The 15524-nt window shown below is 41.8% G+C and overlaps 1 protein-coding gene across 1 annotated transcript; it reads left to right on the forward strand.

The window, feature by feature from the left end:
• The first annotated feature begins 3369 nt into the window (after positions 1 to 3369).
• On the forward strand, positions 3370 to 4344 carry LOC136012723 (2-oxoglutarate receptor 1-like). The gene has a single exon (XM_065675791.1). It carries the CDS (start codon positions 3370 to 3372, stop codon positions 4342 to 4344), a length of 975 nt encoding a protein of 324 aa, XP_065531863.1.
• Positions 4345 to 15524: the final 11180 nt, after the last annotated feature.

The raw sequence follows: 15524 nt of genomic DNA on the forward strand, positions 1-15524 counted from the left end.
TGTCTAGGAACAGGGTAATAGCTATCTAAACAGTTGCTGATCCCAGAGCTAGTACAAGACAGGGTATTTTACAACTATTGAGAAACTTTGGACATTTTTTTAAAACTGCTTTAGGCATTGACCTAGAGAAAAGCTTGGTCAGATGAGACCAGAGATGATGCCTTTCCCCTAATGGCAACAGATAGATAATGTTCTAGTTGTCAGATACTACTGCTGCCCCAGTCTTGATTATCCCTGTTACCACTGTTTCTCTGCAGTATGATTAGCAAAACAGATAGCCTTCTCCCAGCTCATGCCTATAGTACAGGCACTCAGAGAGCCAAGACACCTTCCAAAAAATATTGTTATCTGTGTGGTCCTCAGTTATGTATGTTAACTTTGGTAACATAAGCAATGTTCAGAAATGAAAGGTTACTCGTTTAATACTGGATCGTAAGCCTCATCAGCGAATAGGACCTATAAAATGTACCATGGCCAAAAGGCTGCTGGCCACACTGGGCAGCTGGGCTTAGGGACTGAAGCTGGCAGTTTCAAAATTCAACATATTATGACTTTCTTTTTTTCCTTTTTAAATAATAATCTCCTTTGATCTTGTTCGTTGAGCTGAGGATGATGATGACATTTTTATTCAAGAACAGTCCTTTGGTTCAAGAAGCATGGAAAATCACAGCTCTTGTGAATCATGAAGCCCAGATGCAAAGACTCAATAGAAGAAAAGTTTGCAACTTCAGCTACCCCAGTAACAAACAGCCAACACTAATTGTAGATGTTCTATTCACCGAAAGTGGCAGAAAGTATTCCACACTTCCTGAAAAGCACATCATGCCAAAGGAAACCTTCATTTCTTGCATGAGATGAAAACTGTACTTCGTTAGAAGTTTGGTTTTAATGAAGGCAGTATATCAAAACATTTTTCACCTGACCTTGAAATGGCAATATGCCTGATTCACTTTGGTGATGAGGTTCCACGTCACAAGAAACGGAGAACAAATTTAATTTTTTCTTTTATAAACACATGCGCGCACACATACACACTAATTTAAATGTGATCTCCTGTGATTTGAATACTACAGGTCTAGCCCAGCAAGCAGAACTGCTGCCAGCAAAGTGCAATCTGCTCACTGAAGGCAAGACAGCATGAAAGACAGAGGGCAAAAGAGATCTTGTCAAGCCACCCAGGTCTAACAGCTGATACCTGAGCCACTAACTGAGGTTTTCTACCAGTCTCCTAATTTACGGCCACGTGGAGTCTTAGTCTGCAGGGAGTGAATGTATGTGGCTGCATAGCCATATAAAAAACCCGCTTCATTGTAAAGAAGACATAAATACATTTCATTTGTAGTGCTCTTTGCTCAAAGCAATATCAAAGGGAGAAGCAGAATTGCATGTTTTCAGGTAAGCAGTATTTCTCCATTTTTGGTTTAGAGGTTTCAAGATATCAGTGGAGAATTGGTCATCAGTGCAAGAAACCTAAACAGGATGAATCAAATACTCTAAAATTTTTTTCTAACTTTACTTGAAATATACCAGTGAGAGTCATAAAAAGTGGATGACAGCGGTATCACCAAACAGCAGAAAAGCAGAAAAGAGTGAAAACCCGTGAATGTCACTAGATTTTGTGAATGTGAATCTGGATTCGTTTAAAACAAGCTTCATGGCCTTTACGTAACGCGTCTTTAACTGTAAAGCCACTATACCAGAGCTAATAGTTGTGTTAAACAGCATCAGTGTTTTAACCGAATTACAGGCAGACTGTTCAAATTTCTCTCTGAAGTGCTTGCGAGTAACAAAGTGATACCCATCTTTCTGACTGGTTATGATCAAGTAATTCCTGTTGTGTCCCAGCTTTCATGACTGGCTTTGTCAAGGAAAATTTGTCATTTCTACCAGACATTGGGATAATGAAGAAATATCCATATAGGTAACATGCTAAATGCTGTTAACAGAATCACATAAAAAATGAATTCTAAACTCAGGGTTTCCAGAACTGCAATAAGGTAGAATTATGTCTTTTTATTGTTTTGTTTTCTTTTGGTTTTTCTAATGTGATGACTTCATCTGGATGCTCAATATAACACTGACTGAGCTTAAAGACTGTGTTTCTGGCACAAAAAAAAGGGATGTGGTGTTGATAGTACCCTGTCTAGCACTTCAGGAAGTTACTGAAAAATATTTTCTCACATGGAATTCGTTAGGATCTGAAGGAGTAGTGCTTACCTGAGATGTTGAAGACATATAGTGGCATGTCTCATGCCTCACTCGAGGCATCCAGGTTTGAACCAATCACCTCAGGCTGCTTTTGTCGCCAGTGGAAAGAAATAGGTATGCCTCCAAAAGAGTAAATAATTTTTCATAGAAACCTCACATATGGGAAGATATATTACGTCCTGGAGGAACCTACCTCTCTCCCTTGATGATGAAGGGGGGCTTTAAAGAGGGGCTTAGGATGACTGGCTTCACTTTAAGCATCTAACTTTCTGATATCTGAAGTTATATAAGATGATTTTCATCTTTGGTTACCATTATTTCAGGTTAAAGCACTACCAAGAAAGGTTATGTCTTGAACTCACTGTGAATAGATTCAAATTGGCTATGGTAGATGAGAAACCATTTCAGAGACAAGTCTATCTAGCTCCAATTCACACAGAATGGGAAGCAAAATCAGTGTTCACTCAATATCTGTGCTTTCCATCTTCACTCTGCACTTTGAGTAGCAGTCTTTAAAAGCTTAGCTGGACCTTTTTTTCTTCTTTTTAATAAATAGCTTTATACTCTGATGACTCCAAGAGAGCAACCTCATATTCATGGAACGAGCCATGATTGTTAGGTTATTGGAACATCAGGTCCTGAGATCTGTATTTGAAACTGCCATCTTTTGGTTTTCATGAAACAAGAACAGCATCTCTGGTTTCATGAGCACAAAAACCTGATTAGCTCAGATTAATGTAGATAAGATATGGGTACAGTTCTACTACTGCCTAAAAAGCTAAGACTAATTCATAGTTTTGCAAAATCTTGCCCAGACTCTCTGTAGGTCTATAAATACATGCTTTCTACTCCTGCAGATTTCCAGATAAGCAGTGACTGTCTTCTTCAAGGGAGGAGTTTAAATAAATCAAGAGAAAAATTAATAATTATCAAAATAAAAAATAAAGGAGAGAGGAGGGTGAAGTTAAACATTTCAGGGGGGTTACCTAGGTCAGACCTGAGTATGTTGGCAAATCCCCGTTTCTTTCCTGTATTATGCCTTGTCAAACATACGACATTTGCTCCAGCAGTAAATGATGTAACTGAATGCATTTGTCCCAACAAATCAATTAAAACTAACACCTATTTTTTTTTTTGTAAAGCTTTAAGATCTCTGCAAACATGGCATCTGAACACACCAGCCATTTTACTACTCAACCAGGCCACACAGACCCACTTACAACCTGCAAGAATGAAGATTTCTCAGAGGAGAAATACTATCTCACTGTCTTTTACAGCCTAATCTTTGTGCTGTGCTTCCCAGCAAACATTGTGACAATTTTTGTTTACTTTGCCAAGATGAGGCCCTGGAAAAGCAGCACCATCATTATGTTCAACCTGGCTATCACTGATCTAATATATTTAGCCACGCTTCCTTTCTCTATACACTACTCTGTTAATGGAAATAACTGGATTTTTGGAGACTTCATGTGCAAGTTTATTCACCTTGGTTTCAACTTCAACATGTACAGTGGTATTATCTGCCTTAGCTGCTTCAGCGTCTTACGCTTTTTCGTAGTTGTCTACCCAATTAAATTCTTTTTTGTTAAAAAACAGAGATGGGCAGTGGTGACTTCTGTAGTTGTTTGGATAATTTCCCTGGCCACCGTCAGCCCCTTGGGCATCTTGATTGCCACAAAGCATACGCAGAACAAGACAATCTGTCCTGACCTGTCTGCTGCTGCGGATCTTGAAACTAGTCGGTGGTATAACTGGCTGCTGATGATGTTTGCCTTCCTATTGCCCTTGCTTACTGTGACTCTGTGCTATGCGCTCATTATTTACACCTTAACCACTGGGCCCCACACACAGGCTTGCTATAAACATAAGGCTCGCAGACTTGCCATTGTTATCTTGGTGCTCTTCTATGCATGCTTTCTCCCCTTCCACGTCTTTCGAGGAATTCGCCTGGAGACCCGAGCACGACCAGTTAGCTGCCGCTTGAATAACTTGATCCGTAATATGTATAAAATTGTTAAACCTTTAGCAGCATTAAATACCATTGCAAACTTACTGCTCTACGTAGTGACAGTAGACAGCTTCCAGAAAGCAGTCCTCTCCCTGCTCAAGTTATTGAGAAACAGGTACTTGAAGTAGAAGAGATTGATGCTGTAAAAGTTACGGAGGAAGTGTCCAAACCTGCCCTCAACTAGCCAGGTAGAACCTCTCTGCCATCAGGGTACTCAGATTAACCCTTCCAATGCCAAAGTGGAGTTAATCTGTTCTGTGTTTTGAGTTACAAATTGATCATCAAAGAGAAAACTTATAAAATAAAAAGCTTTAAATAAAATACTAAAAAAATAAATGTGAAACTTCTCAGATTTTTTTTCTGCATTTGCTTCCCAAATCCTTGATGTCTCTTTTGGAGAATGCACAATAGTTCTAGAAAAAATATTTGCTTATTTGTGGCTGATACAGATTCAGGGTGGGAGTAATTTAATTTAATTTTAGGAACTTAGAATATAAGTGTCTAGTCTAAGCTGGGTGCCTGCCTTTGACTCTTTTCCTAAGCAATGGAGACGGATAATCTATGATTCTATGATTCTATAAGACCCTCCAGAGGGCTCATCACGCTTGTCTTAGACCTGTGGGAGGTTCAGCTCATAGGTGTATGCATATAAACTAATCACCCCATCCCCCTTGTACAATTTCCCAATATAGGTGAGAGAAACAAGCAGGTTTAGAGTGTGATTCACATAATTATGCTTCATGCCTACATTCGGATCAGATGAATCATGACCTAGAAGTGCCTTTTTCTCTCCATGGACCATAAAAGGTAAGTAGATCAGACATGGACACAAACGTTCATGCCTGTTACATAGCTGAGGCCCAGCTCAAGTACAGAGTGCAATGGAACACTCTCCAAAGGTGGCTAAAAGAGGGACTTACACAATAAGACCCTATTAAGCACTTCCAGTGATCACCTAAAGATTAATGATACAATAATACAAGACTACTCCTATAAGGGTTTTTCCATATGACTAGCTGTGATTTCTGGATTAATTGTAGTCCAGAGGTGAGAAGTGAATAAATGCATAAATGTGCCATATCCACAGAATCATAGAATAGTTTGGGTGGGAAGGAAACTTAAAAGGTCATCTGGTCCAACCCCCCAGCAATGTGCAGGGACATCTTCAACTGTTCCAGGTTGCTCAAAGCCCCATCCAACCTGACCTCGAACGTTTCCTTGGGTGGAGCACCTATGACCTCTCAGGGCAACCCACTCCAGTGTTTCACTGTTCTTATTGTAAAAAAATCTTCCATATATCTAGTCTGAATCAACTTTCTTTTGATTTGAAACCATTACCCCTTGTCTATCACAACAGGTCCTCCTGTATCTCCATCTTTCTTATAAGACCCCTTTCAGTACTGAAAGGCCACAACCAGGCCCCTGAAGCCTTCTCTTCTCCAGGCTGAACAGCCACAGCTCCCTCAGCCTTTCCCCACAGAAGAGGTGGTCCTGTGAGTAAAACACAGACACGGACCTGCTCCAACAGGTCCATGTCTGTCTTTTACTGAGGACTCCAGAGCTGGATGCAGTACTGAAGGTGGGGTCTCACCAGAGCAGAGCAGAGGGGCAGAATAACCTCCCTTGACCTACTGGTCACACTTCTTTTTATGCAGCCCAGGATATGGTTAACTTTCTGGGTATGAGTGTACATTGTTGCGTCATGTCCGCTTTTTCATCCATCAGTACTGCCAAGTCCTTCTCTGCAGTCCACAGAAAATACAAAGACATTTTTGCCTGTTTCTTTATTCATTAAAGCTCTGTTTGGTCAAACGAGGTGAGGAACAGCTTTGGATAATAACACATCTGATGGGCAATATGGGCTGTCTCACAGGAAGAAAAAAATAGACTCGTAGGAAAATACGAGTCCGGTATTTGCAGATCCCGTCTAGAGAGGTTCCAGGTCCCAGCTGAGGTATCCCAGCCAGCAGCAGTACAAAACTATGAGCAACATAGTATTCAGACCCCAAAAGTATGGCCACAGAGTGAACCCTCCAATACACTTTTATAACAGCCTTATTTCATTACTTTTGCTCTTCACTCTGAAATGTCCCTTAATCAATGGTAACAGATGTTGACACAAGGCTCTTACCTTACCCTTCTCCTTACCCAGTCCCTCTGTGCATGGCCTGGTATTTAAGTGACTACCAGACCAAGACCACCAGAGCACCATTTCCAACAATGCCTGAGTGACTGGCAGATAGCCTGTGACTCCTCTGTGGTATTCACTGCCCCTCTCAAGGCCAGCTTGGAGAGAACAACTGAAAACAGCAAGCAACAGGCATGCCAAGGGAATCAGAGGAGATAAGAAACCATCCCTGACATAGCAAGGAACAAGGGAAAGGAAGAACAGCATTTGTCTGGGATAGGGTGGAACGCGGGCTGTGAAGGAAAAGTTCTGGCAGAAAGCATAGGAGGGAGACATTTTCCTGCAGAAATAGCCCATTTGATTTTAATCAACCCCTAAGTATTTATAAAGGTAACTTTTAAAACTTCCGCACAGTGCAGCTTGATCTCCCCTGTGATCACTGTCCATCCTCAAACTGAGCTAGGTGAAGAGGGAAGCTCACCTAATGCAGGCCTGGGAAGATGCTGCATAAGGCAAACATAAAAAAAATGTAAAGAAAATGCCTCCCACCACACACACTGTGTTGATTTTGCCAGGCTCCAAGGGGCAGCACCATCTTCTCTACTGAACTTACAGTGCTGCTCACAAATGCTCCTTCCTAAGGCACCATGAGAAGGCAATGCTGAACATGGCATCTTAGCTGAGTTTTTTTGGGTGTTTTTAAATTCAGTTTAGGGTTTCATATCAACTACCATGGAGGTATTTTGAGTGAAACAAGGTTGGTAAGTTATCCTTTCAGCCTCTACTGGACATGAGTTTTATTAACATCTACTTTGTGGAGTCTGGTTCTTCTGGTGTTTGAGATGGAAAAGGAACTGCCTCTTTTTTTATGAAACAATATAGGAGCAGGTTTTGCTTTAAACTTTAAATGAGGTTCTGTATTAATCCCTTTTCAGCTCTCTTGATGTTTTCTGGATAAGTTACTCAGCACATTCACTTCTTACATTCAGGCTATGTACTCTTTCTTAAGTACAAGATGCCTAGAGCATCTTCAATATAGCATCATTGCCTGGAATGGTCTGGGCAGATAACCAATAGCTGGCTGGCAAGGGGATGAACCAGATCTTGGTTTCTCAGATTTTTCTATAAGCTGTGAAGAACAAACCTATAAGGTACTTTAGTACATATGGTACATTTACGTTTTTCAATAAAATTCATAATAAAGAGAAAAAGAGATCCTGCCTGCTTCCCTGCCCCACTATCACTCAATACTTGCCTTACCCTATCACGTTGCTCCATACTGCAATACCCTACCTACTTCACATGTCTTCTGTGCATATGTACCTTCATTTCTGTCCTGCCTTTTGACTCCTGCTTCCCCTCTGCATGTCTATCATGCTAATTGCTACAGGGCCATAACTGTGGGCAGGTTCATCCCTAATCTGGTATCATATAGTGTGATGTTAGCCAACCAAAGACAGTAGTCATGGCTGCTGTGGAGTTGTCAGCATTCATTCAACTCTCCCTTCACCTCACTGCAGTCCATCCACAGCTGAGCCAGGGTCAAAAAAAAAAAGGAAAGACTATGGAAATGTTATGAACAAATTGCTACCAGCTGACATGGCAGGTGGGTCCAATACCAAAACATGATCCTCGTATTTTAAGGTTTGCATTAGCAGATAGAGGGAAGAGCTCAGTCATATTCATAATTTACTTGGGTTTTTTATTTTACATCTCTGAGAGTTATATTTGCTTTTTAGCTTTAATTTTAACTGTTCTTTGTCAATGTAAAGGCTTGAGATTTTTTCCAACAACTTTATATATGTTTGCCTTCAGGATAAAGAAACTAGACATGTTGAAAAAGTAAAGGACAGGCCTGCATACTCCATCTGCTATGGGTAGGGCACCAATCCTTAAATAAGTATCATACTATGATCATTTATTGCTTATGTTTGCAATGTTCTCAGAAGACCAGAGCATTATCACATCCACATGCAAACCACAGAGATGTAAAGTCAAAAATATGTGTTTTGCTGTTCTCAAGAAAGGCCCAGATCCATACCACTAGCCTCACCACCTGCCTGCACAGATGTACAGCAGGATGTGATGTACTGGAAGAGGACAAGAAGGATTCCGGGCTTGAGAGATGGGCCAGTGTGAATCTCACAAAGTTCAACAAGGCCAAGTGCAAGGTCCTGCATGTGGGTTGGGGCAACCCCCAGCACAACTACAGGCTACATGGAGAATGGATTAAAAGCAGCTCTGAGGAGAAGGACTTGGGGGTGTTGGTTGATGAGAAGCATGACCTGGTCTGACATGACACGGCGCTTGCAGCCCCGAAGCGAACTGTATCCTGGGCTGCATCAAAAGGAGCGTGACCAGCAGGTTGAAGGAGGTGATCCTGCCTCTCTACTCTGCTCTTATGAGAAGGCACCTGCAGTGCTGTGTTCAGCTCTGTGGCTCTCAACAAAAGAAGGACATGAACCTGTTGGAGCAAGTCCAGAGGAGGGCCACAAAGGTGCTCAGAGGGCTGGAGCACCCCTCCTATGGAGACAGGCTGAGAGAGTTAGGCGTGTTCAGCATGGAGAAGAAAAGGCTATGGGTTGACTTTATAGCAGCCTTCTAGTACATAAAGGGGCCTACAAAAAATCTGGAGAGGGACTTTTTACTAGGGCCTATAGTGCTAGGACAAGGGAGCATAGCATTGATCTGAAAGAGGATAAATTAGATTAGTTACGAGGGTTAGATTATTAGATTAGTTACCCTCTGTGAGGGTGAGCCACTGGAACTGCCCAAAGACGTTGTGTCTGCCCCACCCCTGGCAGTGTTCAAGGCCAGGCTGGACAGAGCTTGGAGCAGCCTGGTCTAGTGGAAGGTGTCCGTGTCCATGGCAGTGAAGTTGGAACTAGATGTTGCTCCAACCATAACCATTCTCTGCTTCTATGATTCTATGACTTTTTCTCAGTAATTACAGAATTTATTTGGTGACTGATTTCTAGCAATAATTAAACCAAAAATATCAGTTCCTAAAATATTTCCTTCTGTAAGGTAAGTAACAGCAATCACTCTTGTAAGGCAAACGGTAAGCCTGTTTTAGGAGTATCACTGTGTGTGTATACTGTTTTGCAGATGTTCTCATCTTTAAGCTGCTCTTTGGGATCTTTACAGCCGTGTGAGAGCAAAGGCATGTTCAACTAGTCTGTTTAAGGCCATCTCTGGAAGATTAGAAGGTAGCATTTTAACCCAGCGGGCGGATCCACCAGCTTTATCCCTACAAAAGGCTTAGCTATCAGAAATCAAGACTAAGGAGGAATGCTCTAGGGTCAACAAAATGCCAGAGAGTGAAACATGGTTCTCCACCTGTCTATACCAAGTCACCTTCCAACAGCCAGTAAAAATAGTGAGAAACCTTTTTACACAAACATAAGAGAAACCCATTCAAGGAGAAACCCAGCTGGGGCCAGCATCATGACAGTGGCAGATTGCCCGACATTGCCTGTTAGTAATGTGGGGCTTGGGGACTTTGCAACTGTGCCAGCGGAGAAGAAGACAAAACTAGTTTTGCCTCACCAGGTGTTCAACACATGCATCTCATTTGATCCCCACCTCCAACGAGAGAGAAATACCTATTTTTAGGATGATTAAAGATCCCAGCAGATAGTCCAATACTACCTAAGCAAACAGCCTGTACTTACTACAGACTTCTATAAGTGTCATGTGCTGGAGTGCATAAGGGACAATAAAATGGGAAGGGGAAGAAACCCCATCTCAACTTCCATGAGACTCTCATCTTCTCTGAACTAATATCACACCAATCCTCCTTCCCTCCTCCCCCCCGTTTCTTTGCTTTTTTAATATCAATTTTTTCTCTAGCAGCCTGTGCTCTGGGATACCTCTGCAGGCTCCACAAGGAGCAGGAGTTTTGGCTCCAGCACATCTGCAAGGAGGGAAGGTTTTGCACACAAAGACTTTGTGGAGTAACCCACAAAACCTACTCAGCTGGTTACATTTGGTTTAGAAGTGTAACCACACAAGGATGCACATTAAAAATGCTCTTTGGACTTGCGGCAGCAGTGGAGAAGAACTTCTGCCAATTTGTCAGCTGTGTCTATTCCCAAGGGGTAAACCTGAACCTCAATTAAACATACCATTATTTATTATTTAAGCACTTTATTTAATAATTATGACTGCCAGTAACCTTTTTTTTATATATATACAAATCCAGTCCAAATAGCTGTCTAGAATATCCCCACAGATCCATCAGCAGGTTTCCACTTTATAGATCTACCTAACCAAACATCAACCTCACTGGCTGCTTATGGTTTGTATATGCAAACCCTGAGGAACGGAGACAAGGATGACTTAACTTGCAAACACACGCACTAGGCTGAGATCATGAAACAGGGGTTCAGGCATGAGCTGCAAATCATGCTGAAATTTTGAATCTGCTATCTAAAGCCTTCCCAAACTCCTGTGACTTCTTGGGCCAACATCACAGGCATGGTAAAAACACCAAAATATCATGGATTTGTATAGTAGAAGGAAATTAGGGTGTTAGGTATTTCTGAATTTTATGTAAATCTGCCAATAGAGGTACAGTGGACAATCTCACCAGTTTGTAGCTTTTATTCTATTGTTACATATCACAACCACAACAGAAGGTGTAGTTCCTACTGCTCTTCAAAAGTGACTGGAGCAAGCTTAAACAATCTGAGCTTAAATCACAACAGAAAGCAGTCAGTTTAACTCCCACTCCTAGTCACTTGGGAAATTACTCATGAGAGATACAGAAACATGGGAGCAACAGAAAGGCCAAATGGCTGCATTTGTATCACTGTGTTTCTCCTCCACTATCCACAGCAGGATTGAACTGAGTACATCAGCAGTGGTGATCTGGCTCATCCCAATACCAACAGGGCTGACAACTAATACAAACACAGAGGTGCAAAACTTCTCCAAGAGTCACCAGTGCAAACCAAGACTCCTTGTCTTCAGCAAACAGAAGTGCCTGATTTTCAGGCTGGCTCCTTGGCTCCAGAGAGGACTAGGGGTTCAGGGATGTCCCCATGCCTTGCTTTTCTTGTCACCTCCATCCTCCAGTGCTCAAGACAATCTCCCTCCTTCCCTGCCCAGCTGTGGCCACATATTGGAGTTGAGGGCCTGGACCTTATGCACAAGATGCTGGTGTTTTGGGAGAGAGTGTTTGTGGAAGGATGACACACAGACCCAGGAAAAGCAACACATGGGGATGTACCAGAGCTCGCTACTCCTCAGAGGTTCCAGACTGATCTTCCTTGTACCTGCCCTTCCTTTTATATATGATGGAGAAACAAGCCTGTAAGTTCAAAAAGAAGTCCAACAACAGGAAAATCTTTTCCTTACATGAATCTTGGGAATGATTCGTGGCAAATGTGCATGTGGAAAAATGGGCTGATTTATGCCATGGGGAGTCTTCTCTGGGAGGGGATAGTATTGCTGTGCAGCTCAGGAGAGGTCAGGGACATCATGCCACCCATCAGCACAACAAGGAGGGATAATCTGGCTGTGAGCCCAATATAGAGCCAGGTTGGTGCTGCTGATTCACCAATAAGTCAGTGCCAGGCAAGTCCGAATACTTGTCCTGGAGCTGACTGACCCTCCCATTTAACCAGAGAGAGTCACTTTATCTCCCCCTAATTATTTTCCCTGCCACATTTTATCCTTCTAAAATTACAGGCTCTTTGGGGCAGATGTCTTAGTGAGTATTTGCACAGCAGGACCTGAATCCTGAATGGCCCCTCCTGGCATTATGAAAATTCCATCAAGGGCTTCAGCCATAAAAATGTAAACGATGTAGCTACTTATCATTTGTGCATATAGAAACACATAAACACACATATGCAGATAAACAGGCATAGGGAAGCAGCGCCTAATGCAAAAATACAACTGTTAAAATAACAGAGCTATGTTGTGTTTACACCTCTTCCTTTATATTCATTTATATTCTTTTGTATATAAATGAATATACATTTTACTTGTTCCTTTTCTTTCCTGAAATTTGATACTGGGGACAGAAGTTGGCTGAAAAGAAATCACTTTTCAGGACAAAAAACAACTGCTACAAAAGTAACCGCAGCAATGTGCAAAATCTGAAGCAGTTTTCAAAAGTTTTATATTTATATTTTCAGACATAATTTTCTGCTATATATAAATTAATAAGATTTTACTACCAATTCAAAGACCAGTCTGTAAGTATGCTGTTTTATTTATATGTAATATCAGTAGCACCTGGCTATTCAGCTTCTTTTATTTTTATGCCATGGAAACAACCTGTATTTGCCTGTGTGATAGATGATAATGTTCTCTACTAAAATGGATTTGGATGTGTATTTAAGGGTAGGCTATTCAAGTCTGAGGCATTTGCTTGTGTAAATTCTGATGCAAATTTATATGTCAAACATTACATTAAGCTGTATCACCCTTTTAAGGTGACCAGTTTTGCCCCATGTACTATGAAGGAACTGTTTTCTTCTCCTCTGAAAAGAATGAAAGTGTCTCTCTGTCATCCTTTTTTGTTTTCTTTTAAATTTTCTTCGCTTCTTAGCAGTCATTCTGGGCAAAATTTCCTCAACTAACTTCAAATAACATATAGGCCTGGCTCTGAGATAGCTATCTAGAGTGTTTTTATAGTCAGCAGGGAGAAATGGGAGCTTGAAGGGTCCAATTAATCCCCCTCCTAAGGCGGGTCAGATGAACTTTGCCATAGAAGTGCCTGTACAGGGAGTCACTGGTGTCCACACATTGGACTTCAACGCCGAAGCTTTGGCATGATGAATCTGCTCCTCTGCATCACATCTGTAGGCTGATTGCTATTTCTATATGAGAAGCTTGGCAACAAAAACAAGTGCAGGTTTTGATATTCTGACAAGTTTTCAAGTATATCTGCAGGGCACTTCAGTGATTTTTTACAATGATGTCCTCTGGATCAGCATTATCTACAGGTGACCCAGTTTAAGAAGTTTGGATTATATTCATGTGCCTTGCTGAATGGGAGGCTACAGTTATGCAGAAAAGAGGAATACTGTATGTCTCCTCTAGATGTATTTTATATAGTAAGAGAATATATAATAGAACACATGGAACTGTGAAGAACTAAAAATAAGTGTAAAAACTTTAAAGGACAAGACCCAGCCCAAATATGTGGTACAAGATAGTTGCCCCAAGTTCTTTCCCCATAACCAGTCCTCAGGGAGGATCCCACCCTCCCTTGCACACACACCCAGGGGATGACACCCCATTTAAGGGGTTGATTCACTTGTGCAAGCCAGTACTGATAAATGACCTGCTGCATGGGGGAGTGCAGGGAAGGCCAAGGGAGGAGACTGTGCTAGTATTTAGCTTTGGGAGTCAGAGATTGGCAAGAACGGAACTGGGAAAAAGAGCAAGCCTGGTCAGTTACAAGAAAAATGCAGAAGAATTTAGTTTACAGGATTTGGACATGCATGAGAAGTTATGAGCAAAAAATAAATAAAATAGGCAGGCAGACATCACAAGGGAAGAAGAGAAAGGCTCTGGTGTGTCCACATAGGTACACACACAGTTAAGAGCCAGAGAAGCGGTTCGGAGGGGCTGCTTATGAATGAGCCTGTGCACATCTGAAGTGCCACCGCCTCGTGCCTCTCCAAAATTTTTGACTTTGATGGAGAACTTTTCTGAAAGGCCCTTAGAGGAGCTTGCCCCCAAAGGATTTCTCATTAGATTCCTTTAATTTGCCATAGCTCTGAGACAGGACATGCTGTGACTGATGTCCTAAATGGGGAATTAAAAAAAATATGAAGGAAATTCAGAAGTACAATTCCTCCCTGTAATGTAACCAAACTATCAAATTTCTTCATGGAACTTCTGAAGCACATAATTTTCAGCAGTGAAATTGAGACACTGCCACGTGCCAAAGAAATATAGGTGATGGGGGGATTAAAGTGAGTGGCAGCCCTCGGGACAACAGCTGCTGGAGAGATATCTTCACCACCTGTGGAACCTGCTCCTGCACTGAAAAACATTAATGCTCATTCTTAATACTTAGTAATCTCTAAACTACATGTGTGGTTAAAAACTGACACAGTTGAAAATTTGTCTCAGTTGCACTCAAGCAATGTCCACATCAAAGGACACGATACAAATATATCCTCCAGTTACACAAGGATAATGTAATGTAATGGCTTACACAAACATTTCGAGATGAGCACGGAGGAGAGCGCTATAGAGGAATGGATGTGACTTACTCCTCTGTCATGAAGCCTTCCCTGTGTCTTGTTGATCAAGCCTGTAAATGTCCATGTCCACATTATCTTTATCCTTTAAAATTTACAGACACATGCCTATCAACCACAGCAACAAATCAGAAGGTTAGAAAGCCTCATCTACTCACAGGATCTGTTTTCAAATAATCTGCCTTAGCTCTTCATTATCTAAGTTTATTATTATAAAGGGCTCATAAATACAGGTCATTCTGATAAAATTTTTCCATCTTGCTTACAGTGCTGTTTCCCTAAAAGAGTTGTGCTTTTCCTCCACCCTGGGGATCCATGTGAGATCACAAGCTGGAGAAACCCTCTCTGCAATCCAGCCCAGCAAATTCTTGGGTTCATTGCAACTGTGCATGTAAATCCATGCTCCAGATGGGACCTAATGTCTGCCTACAGCTCAGAGGGTGGAAAATCAGTGGCCAAAATGTTAAGTCCCTCCACGAGAAAGGCATGTACCCTTGAAGATGGAAAGGGCTCCATCTTTATCCATCCACAGCTCTGACCCATTGTTTAAACTCATCCATTTACTTAGTCCTGCTTCCAGTTAGTGGAAGGTAGTAGGAATGTCTGAAGGGATTTGTTTCCTCCTAAGCTAGCTGGCATGATGCACCCGTAGAGTCTCATTTCCAGGCACCTAGACATTCACAGGTTACATGTCTGCATGCAGACAACACCAGGAAATCACAGAATGGTTTGTGTTGGAAGGGGCCTTCAAAAATCATCTAGTCCAACATCTTTCAGTAGATCAGGATGATCAAAATGCCATACCTGACCTTGAACACTTCCAGGGACAGGACATCCACACCTTCTCTGGACAACCTGTTGCAGTGTATTATTCATACAGGGAAGCTAAGCTGGACGTGACTACATCACACTCAAAGCATGCAGTAAAGCCCAGCCCTTGGGCTTAATCTGG

This window comes from Lathamus discolor, chromosome 4 (genome assembly GCF_037157495.1).
Source record: "Lathamus discolor isolate bLatDis1 chromosome 4, bLatDis1.hap1, whole genome shotgun sequence".
Taxonomy (NCBI): domain Eukaryota; kingdom Metazoa; phylum Chordata; class Aves; order Psittaciformes; family Psittacidae; genus Lathamus; species Lathamus discolor.

Coding starts and splice junctions, on each gene's coding strand:
- LOC136012723 (XM_065675791.1), top strand. CDS start 3,370: ATGGCATCTGAACACACCAGCCATTTTACTACTCAACCAGGCCACACA.